Source organism: Aquarana catesbeiana, linkage group LG01 (genome assembly GCF_042186555.1).
Source record: "Aquarana catesbeiana isolate 2022-GZ linkage group LG01, ASM4218655v1, whole genome shotgun sequence".
Classification (NCBI taxonomy): Eukaryota; Metazoa; Chordata; class Amphibia; order Anura; family Ranidae; genus Aquarana; species Aquarana catesbeiana.
Window position 1 is genome coordinate 373,025,755 of NC_133324.1, and position 16,615 is coordinate 373,042,369.

The 16,615-nt window shown below is 43.2% G+C and overlaps 1 protein-coding gene and 1 pseudogene across 1 annotated transcript in view; both read left to right on the forward strand.

The window, feature by feature from the left end:
* The window catches only part of AGTPBP1 (ATP/GTP binding carboxypeptidase 1), a 320,556-nt gene that overhangs the window by 12,494 nt on the left and 291,447 nt on the right, over positions 1-16,615 (forward strand). The window contains exon 2 of the mRNA XM_073633531.1: positions 3,155-3,216. Within this exon, the coding sequence (XP_073489632.1) occupies positions 3,158-3,216 (59 nt within the window). The 5' untranslated portion in view covers positions 3,155-3,157. The remainder of the gene's footprint in view (positions 1-3,154; positions 3,217-16,615) is intronic.
* On the forward strand, positions 10,477-10,627 carry LOC141124459 (U2 spliceosomal RNA; annotated as a pseudogene).

The following is a 16,615-nucleotide window of genomic DNA, read 5'->3' on the forward strand; positions in this document are numbered from 1 at the left end:
TTTCTTGTAGTTGGCCACCAGGTTTGCACACATCTCAGGAGGGATTTTTTCCCACTCCTCTTTGCAGATCCTTTCCAAGTCATTAAGGTTTGAGGCTGATGTTTGGTAACTCGAACCTTCAGCTCCCTCCACATATATTTTCTATGGGATTAATGTCTGAAGACTGGCTAGGCCACTCCAGGACCTTGATGTGCTTCTTCTTGAGACACTCATTTGTTGCCTTGGCCATGTGTTTTGGTTCGTTGTCATGCTGGAATACCCATCCATGACCCTTTTTCAATGCCCTGGCTGAGGGAAGTAGGTTCTCACCCAAGATTTGATGGTACATGGCCCCATCCATTGTCCCTTTTGATGCAGTGAAGTTGTCCTGTCTCCTTATCAGAACCCCCCCCAAGCATAATGTTTCCACCTTTTATGTTTGACGGTGGGGATGTTGTACTTGGGGTCATAGGCAGCATTCCTCTTCCTCCAAACAGGGCAAGTTGAGTTTAGCCAAAGAACTCGATTTTGGCCTCATCTGACCACAACACTTTCACCCAGTTCTCCTCTGAATTATTCATATGTTCATTAGCAAACTTCTTTCCTTCACGACGTAGTGTGTTATCAATTGTTTTCTTGTTTACTACTATGGTCTTAGCTGCCCTGAGATCATTGACAAGATTCTCCCTGTAGTTCTGGGCTGATTCCTCACCATTCTTGTGATCAGTGAAACCCCACGAGGTAAGATCTTGCATGGAGCCCCAAACTGAGGGAGATTGACAGTTATTTTGTTTTTCTTCCATTTGCGAATAATCGCACCAATTGTTGTCACCCTCTCACCAAGTTGTTTGGCGATGGTCTTGTAGCCCATTCCAGCCTTGTGAAGGTCTACAATCTTGTCCCTGACATCCTTGGGCAGCTCTTTGGTCTTGGTCTTGGCCATGGTGGAGAGATTGGAATCTGATTGATTGCTTCTGTGGACAGGTGTCTTTTTTTATACAGTTAACAACCTGAAATTAGGAGCACTCCCTTTTAGACCCCTTTCACACTGAGGCAGTTTCAGGGGTTTTAGCACTAAAAATAGCGCCTGTAAAGTGCCTGAAAATTGCCTCTCATGCCTCCCCAGTGTGAAAACTTGAGTCCTTTCACACTGGGGCGGTGCGCTTGCAGGATGGGAAAAAAAGTCTTGCAAGCAGCTCTAATGCTTGGTGCGCGGTGTGCCACTATTTATATTGGCATTGGGCGGGGTCACCGGGTGATGAACACTGCGCACCCAGCATTAGAGTGGGAGAGAGCGTTGAGTCAACATCGGAATAAGAACAGATGGGGAAGACAGTGGACAAGACCCGGCAGAGGCAGAAGACAGCGGACAGAGGGAGAAGAACCGGAGAGCAGAGCAGAGAAGAGCTGAAGAGGGGAGAAGAAACACCGGAGCTGCCTTAATAAACTACTTTAAAACCTGTGTACTGCGTTTTATTTTTTACACTTTTTTTTAGGTGAATGGGTAGGGGTACAATGTACTCCATACTCACTCACACAGGGTGGGGGGCTGGAATCTGGGAGCCCCCTTGTTAAAAGGGGCTTCCAGATTCTGATAAGCCCCATGCCCACAGACCCCGACAACCAACGGCCAGGGTTGTCGGGAAGAGGCCCTTGTCCAAAGCACCCACCCCCCCCATGTTGAGGGCACGTGGCCTGGTACGGTTGGGGGGGGGGCGCTTGCTCGTCCCCACCCCCTTTCCTGACCTGGGCTGTGTGCTCGGATAAGGGTCTGGTATAGGACCCCCAAATCCATATCAGACCAAAGGGCCTGGTATGCTCTTGGAGGGGGAACCCATGCCATTTTTTTTTTTTTGCCATGGAGTTCCCCCTCCAAGATCATCAGACCACAAGTCAGATCAGTTAAGACTTTGATTCAACTTTGATCCGACTTCAGAGATGTTCAATGGGCTGAAATAGGATCAAAGTTGGACCAAAGTAGTGCAGGGAGCATTTTCAAAGTCGGACCGACTTGTGTCGGACCAGTTAAGACGTCTCTCATAGGGAAACATTGATTTTCAAACGTCATGCGACATGAGCTCCCAATGTCAGAGCATTTGTCGTACAAGTGTGAACCCGGCCTAAGAGGGTGCTCCTAATCTCGGCTCGTTACCTGTATAGAAGACAACTAAGAGACAGAAATCTTGCTGATTGATAGGGGATAAAATACTTATTTCACTCATTAAAATGCAAATCAATTCATAACTTTTTTGAAATGCGTTTTTCTGGATATTTTTGTTGTTATTCTGTCTCTCACTGTTAAAAGTAAACCTACCATTAAAATTATAGACTGATCATTTCATTTGTCAGTGGGCAAACGTACAAAATCAGCAGGGGATCAAATACTTGTTTTCCTCACTGTACAGTAGCTGTATTAAACACCTTTTATGTATGCCTCTGATTCAGTGAATGACACGTTGGTCCATACTTTTGAGGTACCTGGTATTTTCATTGGCTTCTGATGCCTTATGGAGCGACAGGGGATTAAAAGAAGGGTAGGTATATGCCTGGTGGGGTAAAAGTTTGTTTTAAAGTAGTTGAACAAATGAAAAATGATACTTGTTTGACCCTTCTGTAAAACAGAGGACAAGTGTGTTTTCTAGAGGATGGTCAGATCATAATTCAAGAATGCTTCTCCTTTGATACATTTAGATTTGTGCAATATTAAAGTGCACCCTCATCCATGACAATAACATTTTCTGTCCTGGTTCCTCCTCCCTTCCTTCTTGCATATTTGAAAAATGTTCCCCCCTTTTAAAAAAAAGTTTATACCTTTTTTTTAAGTACTGGCCATGTCCTGCGCAACATCTGTGCATGTGCAGGGAATATCCATGTATGTGCATACATGATGCAGGGGTCTACAAGGTCTCAAATACCAGAATCCAGCAGCGCATGTGCACAAGCATGGGAATTCCTCACGTGTGCTCAGATGTGCTGCAAGTCTCTACTATGTTGCATAGACCTGCGACACATCAGTACATGTTTAGGATATGTAAAGATGTTGGCATAGAAGAGGACCCCCAGGGCAAGAACATCAGACGTGGGGTGCCTCTTTAAATTATATCAGCCTTGAAATAACTGCAAATGTATCTACATAACTTGGGATTAAAGTTCTAACGTGTTTTATTGTTTTCAGGGAATGCAATGGTGGAATAAAGACACAAAGATGAATAAAATAAAAGTGCCCACAGAAAAATGGTGAGTCCATGTGTTATCAGACCTATTGTTATATAAATTTATATATATATATGAACAGTTACAGTATATCCGATCAGGTGGTGGTGAGAGAGGCAGCTTCTGGGAAGCGATGATCTGACCGCTCATATTTCCAGCTGCACTTCCAGTGCACGGCACAGGGAAAAGTGTTCAGATATCCTGAATAGAGATGTAATATTTCCGGAAATTTTGAAGCTCGGAAAAAAACCCGTTTTTTTTTTTTTCTGGTTTTTTTTGGGGGAAAAAAACAGAAATTTTCCAAAAAATTGAAAAAAATGCTACATTAGCACTTTTTTGTCTTTTTAAGATTAAAAGTCATTCTGTTACAAGAACGTTGAGAAAAACTATGTGCATTGTCATCATTGTTGTCCTCTTCACTTCGATCCATGAAGGATTTTTTAATATCTACAGGACACTTGTTACATACAAGAATGTGTTTTGTCATCCTGATAGCATTTGGAAATGCATATTTCATCTGACAATATTTGCAAATCACATTTTTCTTTTCAGAAGAACTTGTAATGTGAAAATGCCTCCATAAGCTAGATGTTGGTCTCACCATTTTTCTAAGGGGAGTAGGAAATAAAAACAAGAAAAAATGACTACTTTGCAAGAAGACACTAATCTATGGTTGTGGGTGGGGGAAGAACCAGATTACTGGTAATTAAATTATTATTTACACAAAAGTTTATAAAGATAAACTAATGTAGCTAAATGATTCAGTTTTCTGGATTCAGAATCCGATAAATGTAAACTCTTACCTTTTTTAATTAAGTACATACTTTCAGGTCCTTTTTGTTGCTCTGTATTTTCTTCCAATGCTTTTGAGGCCTAGTGAAGAGGACAGAACAAACCAAACACACCTACTAACATGCAAAAGCAAAACTGAAACCTTTTTCTTGTTACAATAGCAGCACAGCACCTCCTTAAGGAAGAAATGCATACTGTTCTTGCATTGGAGGGTTCAGTTTGTTACCTAGGACTTGCTTGTCCTCACTCAGTGCACAGAAATTAGAATAATCTGATATCATACATTTTTTTTAGAAATGATTTGGAAAATATTTGAACAACCTGTCTTAAAATATTTTATTCATCATGTTAAAATAAAATATTCCACAATTTTTTTTTTCTTTTTTCAATTTTTCCAATTTTTGGTAAAAAAACAAAAAAGCCTTCAGGAAAAAAGCGGGAAAAAAAAACGTTTTTTTCCGAATTTTTCCGTTTTTTTCTGGGCCTTCACATCTCTAATCCTGAATGCTTCTGTTAAGTCATATGACTGAGTGATAGTACTCGCCACCTCTTCTCATGCATTCGCTGATCTATAACAGCTGATTGCAGGACAGGACGTTGCACACTGCTACACTGTTACAATCTGGAGGAGAGAAAGGCTATTCCAGTGAGGTGGTTTCTGCTACATGTAATCTGTACCACTGGATACTAAAATAAAGTACTGTATGCTACTAATATACAGTTTATAGGAACAAGTTTGGGTTCAGTCCTGAATTTATTTGTCATTACTGGGTCAATGAGTGACAGGCAGGATATTTCCCATCCTACAGCTGTACATTTACAAAGGGGTTGGGATGCTTGTGACATCACTGACCTAAATCTGGCCCCATGGCCATATTAGATCAATGACATTGACCCTGATATGGCCCTGTGCCCATATTAGGGCATTTATATCACAATGATCTTTGCCACTTTGCGCAAGTCCGCTGTGGGACAGGGAATCTCTTGCCCGCAGCTCATTGATCTAGCAATGACAGCAAACTTCTGTGTTTGGACCAAACCCAAGCTTATCACTAGCTGCTAGCTTCTATTGGTACAGCTGTCTGAAAATTTACATCATAATTGCCCCATTTTCGGCAAATTAAATATATTCACTGTTTGTGTCCTTATGTAAGAATAAACAAAACTAAGTTTGCAAACTTGTATTTTTTTTCTGTATTCTATAGGCGTGCCCTATTTGACATAATTCACACTTCCACTCGAGTCCTAGGTTTTATTCCTACCGATGACAATACAGCGAGGGGAAAAAAGTATTTGATCCCCTGCTGATTTTGTACATTTGCCCAATGAGAGAGAAATGATCAGTCTATAATTTTAATGGTAGATATATTTTTAACAGTGAGAGACAGAATAACAACAAAAAAAATCCAGAAAAACGCATTTCAAAATGTTATAAATTGATTTGCATTTTAATGAGTGAAAAAAGGATTCGACCCCTTCCAAAACATGACTTAGTACCTTGTGGCAAAACCCTTGTTGGCAATCACAGAGATCAGACGTTTCTTGTATTTGGCCACCTAGTTTGCACACATCTAAGGAAGGATTTTGTCCCACTCCTCTTTGCAGATCCTCTTCAAGTCATTAAGGTTTTGAGGCTGACATTTGGTAACTCGAACCTTCAGCTCCCTTCACATATTTTCTATGGGATTAAGGTCTGGAGACTGGCTAGGCCACTCCAGAACCTTAATGTGCTTCTTCTTGAGACACTCCTTTGTTGCCTTGGCCATGTGTTTTGGGTCATTGTCATGCTGGAATACCCATCCGTGACCCATTTTCAATGTCCTGGCTGAGGGAAGGAGGTTCTCACCCAAGATTTGATGGTACATGGCCCCGTTCATCGTCCCTTTTGATGCAGTGAAGTTGTCCTGTCCCCTTAGCAGAAACACATCCCAAAAGCATAATGTTTCCACCTTTTATGTTTGACGGTGGGGATGGTGTTCTTGGGGTCATAGGCTGCATTCCTCCTCTTCCAAACACAGCGAGTTGAGTTGATGCCAAAGAGCTTGGTTTTGGTCTCATCTGACCACAACACTTTTTCCCCCAGTTCTCCTCTGAATCATTCAGATGTTCATTAGCAAACTTCAGACGAGCCTGTACATGTGCTTACTTGAGCAGGGGGACCTTGGGGGCACTGCAGGATTTCAGTCCTTCATGGCGTAGTGTGTTACCAATTGTTTTCTTGGTGGCTATGGTCCCAGCTGCCTTGAGATCATTGACAAGATTCTCCCATGTAGTTCTGGGCTGATTCCTCACCGTCCTCATGATCATTGAAACTCCATGAGGTGAGATCTTGCATGAGGGAGATTGACAGTTATTTTGTGTTTCTTCTATTTGCGAATAATCGCACCAACTGTTGTCACCCCCTCACCAAGCTGCTTGGCAGTGGTCTTGTAGCCCATTCCAGCCTTGCGTAGGTCTACAATGTCTTGTCCCTGACATCCTTTAAGGGAGTGCTCCTAATCTCAGCTTGTTACCTGTATAGAAGACACCTGGGAGCCAGAAATCTTGCTGATTGATAGGGGATTAAATACTTATTTCACTCATTAAAATGCAATCAATTTATCACATTTTTGAAATGCGTTTTTCTGGATATTTTTGCTGTTATTCTGTCACTGTTAAAATAAGCCTACCATTAAAATTTTAGACTGATCATTTCTTTGTCAGTGGGCAAACGTATAAAATCAAATACTTTTTTCCCTCACTGTATGTGCGTTGGGGTTTCATGTTCTCTTTATGTTTGTAAAACTTTCCTTTTGGTTTTCCTTTTAGTTTTCACAAATCAAAAGCATTGTTGCTCCACTGACTTCCACCCCTATTATGTGTACCACTGTTTTAGGGGGATTCTACGGTGGTAGGTTGGGGGTAGCAGTGGCTATGCAAATCCACTTGGTGTAATGGTAATCTGGACGGTTACTATCCAGGGAGATTCCAAACTGGACCGCTTAATGAACTGAGGGCTGTTAGTAGGTCTCCTTTAGAGAAAGCCGGAAGGGTTACCTCCTGATGGGGATGGAGAGGCACTGGGTCTGACCGACGGGCCGGGTGTTCTCGGCCTTCTGGCTAAGATCAAGTGTGGTTCCTGTCCTCGTCAGTCTTTTGGGAAAGAGCACTGACCCCCTTCGACCTAGTGTGTGTGTGTGTGTGTGTGGGGGGGGGGGGTTAGTACTTCCTGAATGTAATGAGGCGGGAATGGTGGAGGTGAGGGGGGAGCCTTTTCCTCCTTGCTTGAATCTGGCTTTGGCTTGTCCCCAGTTGTAGGTAAGGCTCTCCCTAAGCTCTCTAAGTGTTGTCACCTTCCTGGCAGGGATGGGGCTGCACTGGTCTGGCTGGAGGGCCGGGTTCGAAAGAAGCCTGTGGTGTCTGTGCCCTTGGAGTGGCAGTCCAGTGGTGCTATAGTCTCGCTGTGATGCGGGACACTTTGAGTTATGGCACCAAGGTCACTGCACTATCACACTTTTTTCAGCACCTGCCTCTAGGGCCAAGCCTTTTGGCTAGGACAAGAGGATTTTTTTATTCCTGGTCGAAGGGCAGGCCATTGTTTTACACAAAGGCACTTTCCACTTCCCCTCTCCACTTCCTTCCCCACTTCCTTCCCCACTTTACTTATTTATTTTTGTGTGTTTGTCGTGTCACTTTCTCCTTTTTTTGTTGATATGCACTTTTTCACGTTTGACTGGTTGGGTGTAGGTCCTCAGGCCTGCCCTAAATGTCTTGGGAGGGGGTGGACATGGCCTTCTGGCTTAGTTCGCCCTCTCTCATGGGGTCTCCCCTTCGGGGAAGCCCCGCCTAGTACTTGGGTGGGTCTGTCTCGGCAGACCTTCCAAAGAATGGGGTCCATCTAGTTTCGTCCAGATGGACCAAGTGAAGAACCTCAGTCCTCGTCTGGAGCCTAACGCCCTGGAGGATCAAGGTCAAGGTCCTTCTCCTTTGGAGGACTATGTGTACACCCTGTGCACATTTTGTGTCTCACATTTATGTGTGCACTTTTTTTTTGCATTGGCTGGAGTTTTTGGAGTGTGTTTACACACCACGGGCTTTAGAAAAAAAGAAAAAAAACTGTATTAGGGGGATTAGATTGTAAGCTCCATTAGGGTAGACATTTTCTGTAAACTATGATAAAATCTTAGTGCTATATAATGTATGAAAATAGGTGTATACTCAAGTGCATGGTTAACTCTATGCAATTGGATACAAACAGTCAGTGCTCAAGTAGAAAAAAGGATACAAACTTGCAGCAGGAAAACTTTGGAATTTGTCATTCCAGATAAATGCCCTCATTTGTTGTATTACACGGTAACCATGGCTTTGCCGCTTTCTCCATAACAGGAATCTTTATAAACACAGTAGAACAAACAGTGCATTAGGATCATGTGACACCTTCATAAAACTTCTAGTAAAACCAGTCAAAACTGCTACTCACAAGTCTTCTTTGCAAACTTGTTTTGTTATATACACCTGTAAAACATCTTTAGATTGTAAGCTCTAGCAAGCAGTGCTCTCTTAACCGTCTTGTTTTGAACTGTATTGCAACTGCAAACAGTTGATGCTGTATAAATCCTGTATAATAGTAATAATAACATCCTGGAAGAGAAAAATCCTTATAGCAATGTTTGAGTAGATCCGTTCCTAGTAGGGATGAGCTGAAAGTTCAGTCCGAACTTACAGTAGGTTCGAACCGAACTTTGGCTAAACACCCAGACTTTAGCCTGCTCGCTCCTCTGTTTAGTAGGAGCCAAAAATCACACATAGGGTATTTTTATTGCTTCCTTATGTGACAGTTCCCATTGTCACTGTTTCCTAAGGATGCCGCAGCAACCACTGACGTCACGGGGAATAGGGGAAATTTGGCCACTGGTTCACCAAGTTTGCAAAGAATGTTTGTGAGTACCAGTGTTTGTTACTTTTAGTTTTATAATACCGCGTACACATGGTCGGATTTTCCGTCGGGAAATGTTCGATGGGAGCTTATTGTCGGAAATACCGACCGTGTGTAGGCTCCATCGGACATTTTCCGTCGGAATTTCCGACAAACAAAATTTGAGATCTGGATCTCAAATTTTCCGACAACAAAATCCGTTGTCGGAAATTCCGATCGTGTGTACACAATTCCGACGCACAAAATTCCATGCATACTCGGAATCAAACAGAAGAGCCGCACTGGCTATTGAACTTCATTTTTCTCAGTTCGTTGTACGTGTTGTACGTCATCACGTTCTTGACGTTCAGGATTTCCAACAACATTTGTGTGACTGTGTGTATGCAAGACAAGTTTGAGCCAACATCCGTCAGAAAAAAAACATGGATTTTGTTGTCGGAATGTGCAATAGTGTGTACGCGGCATAAAGGTGTGGCACAATGCCTGTGCACTTTCTATTTGTTTTATAGAACAGTTAATACTTTTCACATACAAATAAATGATAGTGAAAAATAGTGCCAGCAGATTTGCCACTACTATTGGGGATTATTGGAAAGCAAAGGATATTGTGTAGAGTGCAGTATGCTATACTAACCAATCGTTCACAAGCTTTAATTGTTATGAATGATCTAAATTGTGATTCACTTCATTTTGACTACTATAGATTCTATATGATCTAGATATAACTCTAATAACTGATTGTTCTGTTTTTAATAAATTTAGAAAGCTACAGCAAAATGTGTTATCTAAGTTATAGGTGGAGTCTGGTGAGATGGCTTGGTCTGTAGTGAGATATTCTTGCCATGGATGCTGAAAAGTTCCTCCCCGTCTAGGAAGTCGGGTGTACAGATATCCATGCTGGAATGCCTGAAATATATAGAAGCCATTAGGTGGTCTATCTTCCCTGCATCTACCATAAACTGAAATATTGGTTAATACAAAATTTGCCTGCTGTGGTTTATAGTATTGTTTACAGTACTTGAAAAATGTGTGTGTTATTTTCCATCTAATACTCTATTTTAATAAAGGGCAATATGCAAGGTAATAGTTCTTGTCTAACTGAAATATAAATTGTATGAGAACTAAATAATAACCCAAGTCCAAAGCAATTTATCAGTTCTTCCATGCTCTGTAATACTACTACTTATCTGTATTTCGAATATGATAAGTTTGGCTCCTGAACAAGGTTGTTTAGGTCATACATTTTATGGCAAACATTCAGTTTAAAATGTATGCTAAATTGGTGCTGCTTGTACCTTTTTAAGTTTCTCTATCTTATCAGAAGCATGACTTTTTTTTTTCCTGCGTCGATATTAAAGCTATACCTCAAGCCATACCTTAATTCTTGCACAATACCTTTAAGCCATACCTTAATTCTTGCACAATTGTAGAGGCTCCTCTCCCGTACTGAACTTGCTTACTCTGATTTCACTGCACACTGTAAGCAATACCACAGTGTGCATTAGAAGCTGCAATAAGTCAGATAGAGCCTACCTCATTTCCTGGCATGACTGCTTCCAGCATCATCTCTTTTCATCCCAGCTTCTTGGCCATTTAGCTAAGATTAGGTGTAGTATCTGTTCTTATTAGTGTCCAGTAGGGGTGTTTTGCCATCATTCTGATTTTCTGATTGATATGGCTTATTGTATAGTATCCCTACTGGTATGATAGGGATCCTGAGAGTCTTCCCCATGGGAAAGAAACCAAATTAAGCGTCCACTAGTTAAGATAGGGGTCGTAAGTATTTCCCTAGATTGGAGGATTCCGAATGACTCAATGCCTCCTTATTTGAACTGTGGTACCTTGTCTGGCTGAGTACTGGAAAGGCAAAAAGCTTGCGGTATTAAGCTCCCCCTGGATATGGTATCGCAGGGTTGCCAGAGTAGCACTATGAATTTGAGACACCGCTGTGTGAAACTGGACTAGGCCAAGGCACACAAGCTTTTTTTCTACATTACACCTCATGAGCTAGGCCTTTTGGCTGAGACTGGGACAATTTTTGTTACCAGGCTGCAAGACCTAGCTAATATCTTGGACATTGGTACTTTATTGTTCTCACTGTCACTTTTACTTTTTTGTGTGTCACCTTTCACCCAGGATTGTAGGGAGTGGGTCTTTGGGACTACCCTGAAGTCTATTGAGGAGGATGTGTGTGGCCATGAACTTCCTTACTTCTCTGCCATGGTGGTGGGGTTTCTCTTTGGGAAAGCCTCCGACCTAGTACTCATTGGTCGGCTTCAGCTGATCGTGAGTAGCGGATTCCATCAGTCCTTTTGGCTAGGTGAACTTGAGTGTGCCTTACCCCTGTCAGGAGTGTCTTTTGCACACCCAATTGTACTTTTTTTTATGTATGTGTGTTCACATGCATGTTTTTGGTTCACTTTGAGCAATAAACTTGAGCTATGAAGCCTATCTTAGTCCAAGAACAATGCAGCAACACACCTCATGTCCCAGGGTGACAACACTTACTCACTGTACTGTATCTTTGGACTAGCCACTTTGTCACCCTGGGACAGGACTACAGTGCACCTGTCATGTACCTGGTGGTAGAGCCTGACATGAAAAGGAAGGCCTCTCTTGAAGTTCCAGCTCAAGGGCCCCTCATAGAGTAACAGAAGGCACTAGGGCGTGGAGAGACATGAGTGCCTGTAGTTCTTCCAGTACTAGTAGTAGTGCTGGCAGGTAGCTAGTGTGTCCATGGAGAAGAGCCGTATGGCAAGGTAAGCTGGTAGCGTCAGGGTGTGATAGAACTGTCAGGCTGGTAGAGGATGGTGAATATTTGGATGATGAATAATTGGCCAGTAGCAGGTAGGTGGCAGCGGACACTAGACTGGAAGGCAGCAAGTTGGCAGGTACTTGGCCAAAAGCTAACAGGTTGCTGGTTCAGGATTAGCAGACAGAGACCATGAAATCCGGAGACCAGTCGACGGGCACTTGGCTGGCAGGAGGTGGTGGGAAGCAGGGCATGCAGGCTGAGTTGGTATCAAATCAGGTACGAGCAGAAGATGGAGGCATAGTCAGGATACAAGCTTGAGTCAGCAACGGAGAAGCAGATTAGGTATAGCAGGAGGCAAAGGTGGATTCCAGACGCATGCCAGGATCAGTGCAGGTAGAGTTCAAACATAGAGGCAGGCCAGGTCAGTAATGAGTGGTCAAGCACAGGAACAGGTTGCAGGTCACACAGGAATGCTGTAGATCAGAAAGCAATGAGCCAGTAGAGCAGCTTCATTTAAAGAAAATCTATTTGGTGCCAGTGTTAGTGACAGATGCATGCACGTGCAGTTGCTCATGTCTGCACATGGCTGCTTGGTGACCTGCGCATCTGTATGTGCCCTGGCGCCAGGGCCATCTTTAACGCGGGGCAAAAGGGGCAGTTGCCCAGGGCCCAATCATTGTTGGGGGGCCAAAAGCAACTGCCCCTTGAGCCCACGCTGCCCGCAAATATTCATCCCATGTAGCGAGTGCAGCCGAATCCCCTGCTTGCTCTTCTGGCCGGATGATGCAAGAGGCCCCACTGCGAGTGTGACAGGGGAGAGGCAAGCTGTGGGCTGTATGTGCCGGAGCTCATTTGTCCTGCTTCACCCTATGTCAGAACCAGAGCGGCTGTTACAGTAAGTGAGGCAGAGTGTCTCAGTAGTCCCCCGCTCGCCCCCGCCCCTTCTCCGGTCAGTGTTCCCACGCTCGCCCATACCCCTTCTCTGGTCAGTGTTCCCGCGCTTGCCCACACCCATTCTCCGGTCAGTGTTCCCACGCTCGCCCCTTCTCCAGTCAGCAGGGCTAAGATGAAAGACACAGAGCGGGCTGTGATTGTTCTTCTTCACCCTTCTCCTATCAGCAGTGGAGGAGGATGGATTGAAAGCAGTGGCTGGACCAGAGCAGCTTACAGAGGGGGACCCTGTAAATGAGTTACAGAAATCAGTGAGCAGTAACTTCTAACAACCCAATCGGTGAGCGGTGATGGTGTGCAGTAACCTCTAGCAACCCAATCAGTGAGCAGTAATGTCTAGCAACCCAATCGGTGAGCAGTAATGGTGTGCAGTAATCTTTAGGAACCCAATCAGTGAGCGGTGATGGTGTGCAGTAATCTCTAGCAACCCAATCAGTGAGCGGTAATGTGTGCAGTAATCTCTAGCAAGCCAATCAGTGAGCAGAAATGGTGTGCAGTAATCTCTAGTAACCCAATCAGTGAGCGGTAATGGTGTGCAGTAATCTCTAGCAATCCAATCATTGAACGGTGATGGTGTGCAGTAACCTATAGCAACCCAACCTGTGAGCGGTAATGGTGTGCAGTAACCTGTAGTAACCAATCAGTGAACAGTAGTGATCTGCTGTAATCTCTCGCAACCAATCAGTTAGCAGTAAGGATAGGCTGTAATCTCTGGCAACCAATTTCAATCGCTGTGTGATCTGCTGTAGTAAACTGATTTTGAATCTACCTGCTATTTTTTTGTATGTCTCAGAATGTAGGGGGGGGGGGGGGGAGCCAAGAAAATGTTTGCCCAGGGCCCAATCAATATTAAAGACGGCCCTGCCTGGCGCACCATTTCTTCTATGGACAAGCCTTCCCTAACATTGCCCCCTCCCTGTGGGCAACCTCTGGATGCCCAACTGTCCCAGTTTCTGTGGGTGGTTACTGAAAAGTTTGAATAAGTTTCTTGGCATGAACATTGTGCATTGGCTCCCATGAATTCTCCTTAGGACCATACCCCTTCCATTTAATTAGATATTGTAGCTGATTCCTCCTCCTTCTGCAATCCAGAATGGCCTCGACCTTGAACTTCTCATGACTATTACCAAGCACAGGTTCAGGTGGCTCTGGATTACGACCTGGAAATGGATCAGAAACTGCAGGTTTCAACAAGGACACATCCAATACAGGGTGGATCTTAAGAGTCCTGTAAAGCCAGTTCATATGATAAATCTTCCTCTTTACTGGGAATGATCCCACAAACTTAAGTGACAACTTTTTTGAAGGGCAAGCCATCTTTAAATTTTCTTGTGCATAACCACACCTGATCACCTGGTTGCAGGATCAATTTGTGCCTTCTCTTCTTGTCAAGCATCTTTTTGTTAGCCTCCTGCGTTTTAGCCACTGCTATCTGCAACAACTTGTTGTTGTGACTGAAAAGATTAAATGTGCTTTGAACAGCCGGTACCAAGGATTCAGGAATGGTGCCAGGTAGGAATAATGAATGAAAGCCACAACTGGCAAAAAATGGGGACTGTTTTTGTAGCAGAATGACTTGAGTTGACATATTTGAGTAAGATGCTACTCTAAACCGATCCAGTGTTTCAGATGTGGATATAGCTATGTGTGGCCCCAGCCAGCGCTGCTCTGGCTACATCCCATAGGGAACGTGGCTGGAGCAGAGCTGGCTGAGGCCACACACAGCCATATCCACATCTGAAGCACTGGGTCGGTTTTGAGCAGCGTCTTACCCCACATATTTCCACGCTTCTGAATTGGTGCCTGACACCTGTTCCCACTTTCTTAATACCGGTAGGGACACCTGTTATCCTCCAGCTTTGAGCGGCACTCCAAGGTTACATGTGATCAAAATGACTTTAGTTGTTACGTGCAAATTCTGCTAACAGTAACAGCGACACCCAATCATCCTGGACAAAAACTGCTCCTCATGGGAAACAAGTGTTCCATTTTAGATAACCAGTCCACCACAAGGAAAATGGCCATACAGCCTTCAGATGTTGGAAGTTTTACAATGAAATCCATCAAAATCATCTTCCATGGTCTGACAGAAATTGGCAGAAGTCTTGGTAAACCTCAAGCTCTGTTCCTGGTACTCTTGCTCCGAATAAATGTGGTAAATGAGTTCACATGCGCCCTTCAGTCCTTTTCCATATCATATGTGCCATTTTAGATAACTACTCCCAGTCTACAGTGTGTGACAGGAGCAGTCAATCCACATAAACTCCCCCTCCCTGTTAATATGCATAAACTCCACCAAAAGCATCAAATTAATTTTGAAGAATATCGTTTACTTTTAATATAAGTTGCAAATAAAAGCAATCAAGCATTGCTCCTACGGTCTTTATTATGATGATTAGATTTTTCTAAAATTAGTAAAACAACAACCAACCTCTGTGTGGACCTGGGCAAAAGGCAACAATACACAGTGACATGTGAAGGACATATCACACTGTGCTTTGCCCCCATATTGCAAAACAAGTGGATAATGATGATGTGACCAGCCTATAAAAAGATCAATATTAAAGCAGTAGTAAAGCTTGCTTTGTTATTTTTACCTACAGGTAAGCCTATAATAAGATTTGCTTGTAGGTAAAATGAATTTCTCCTAAATATGCACTATTTAGGATATATTTACCCTGCATGCAGCCAGTGACCTCACCGATGCATGCATTCTGAAGGTCCGGCATACCTTGCCGGAACTTCAGAGCTTTGTGCCGGAACCAAGAGCTCCCACGCGCAATGCGGCCAATCGCACAGCCAGAGCATGTGAACCTGGAAGAAAGACCGGGGGAAGATTTCACTCCTCTAGGCGGTGACAACGCGCTGCAGGAGTGCTTCATTCTAAGGTAAGTATTCCATAATGTGCTAATGCTGCCTTTTTTTTTCTTTCTTTCTTTTTTTACCAGACACAGTGTTTGCAACTGCTTTAAGGTATTTACAGCCATTCTAATGGCGTCACACTGTATATGGATCATGATTTTAAATGTACTAAATGCTATGCATAGGTTAAAGTGTTTGCAAATGGGTTTAGATAGTAATAACCTTGAATCTGGTTCTTAGAGATTTGTTTACTCTGCTCCTGATGTAATTGGCAAAAGATATCATATCTCCCTAAAGCTGAGCTCCAAGTAGATGGCTAAATACACAGTTGAGATGAATAACTGCAAACTATTTTAACTGTAATTCTGTTCTGCTAATCTTGTGGTCCAGAGAGCACAGCCACGTTCAGGCCTTCCAGCAGACTACATGTCAATTAAACAATACAGTTTGGCCCTGGACCTGTAGTGGCATCCTGATAAGGTTATGCCTGCTTTTTCCACGTCTAGTGTTAGCCTGGTGATATTATTCAAACCATTAGAGCCCTGATTGGCTCACACTGTTAGTTCTCCTTCTCCCTGTCTGATTTTGGATGCACAAGACATTTTTAGATGATAAAGGATGAATTGCGCTAGGTGCGTGGTAAATAAAAAAACATGTAAATAAATTATTGAAATAAACCGTGAAGGATATCCTGCAGCTAGGCACTATAACTCCGATATAGGGCACAAAGAGATAAATGTATAAATAAGAGTGCAGCGCCAGATGATAAACCAGTGTTACAAGTGTATGTAATGTGTATGTTTACAATAATGTAAAATATATATATATATATAATTGATCATGATCAAATAAAAAAACATCCAGTGAAAAATAGTCCATATGTGATTATTGTGTTAGAAAAAATACGTGCATATTAAAACACAAAATGTGACAACAAAAAGGTTAATAAGTGAAGGTGTCCCAACGAAAAAACTTTCAGTACAGGACCCTGGGTCTGTGTTCTCCACCACTTGTGCTGCCCGTCACCTTTCAATAAACAATGGAGGCTTACCAGAAAGCCTGCTACCGGCCTTCTCAGGGGGGTCAAATCAGGCTTAGAAGAAAAGGCAGAGACGCTGTTAAGGACTCACTTCCCCCATGGGTGACCG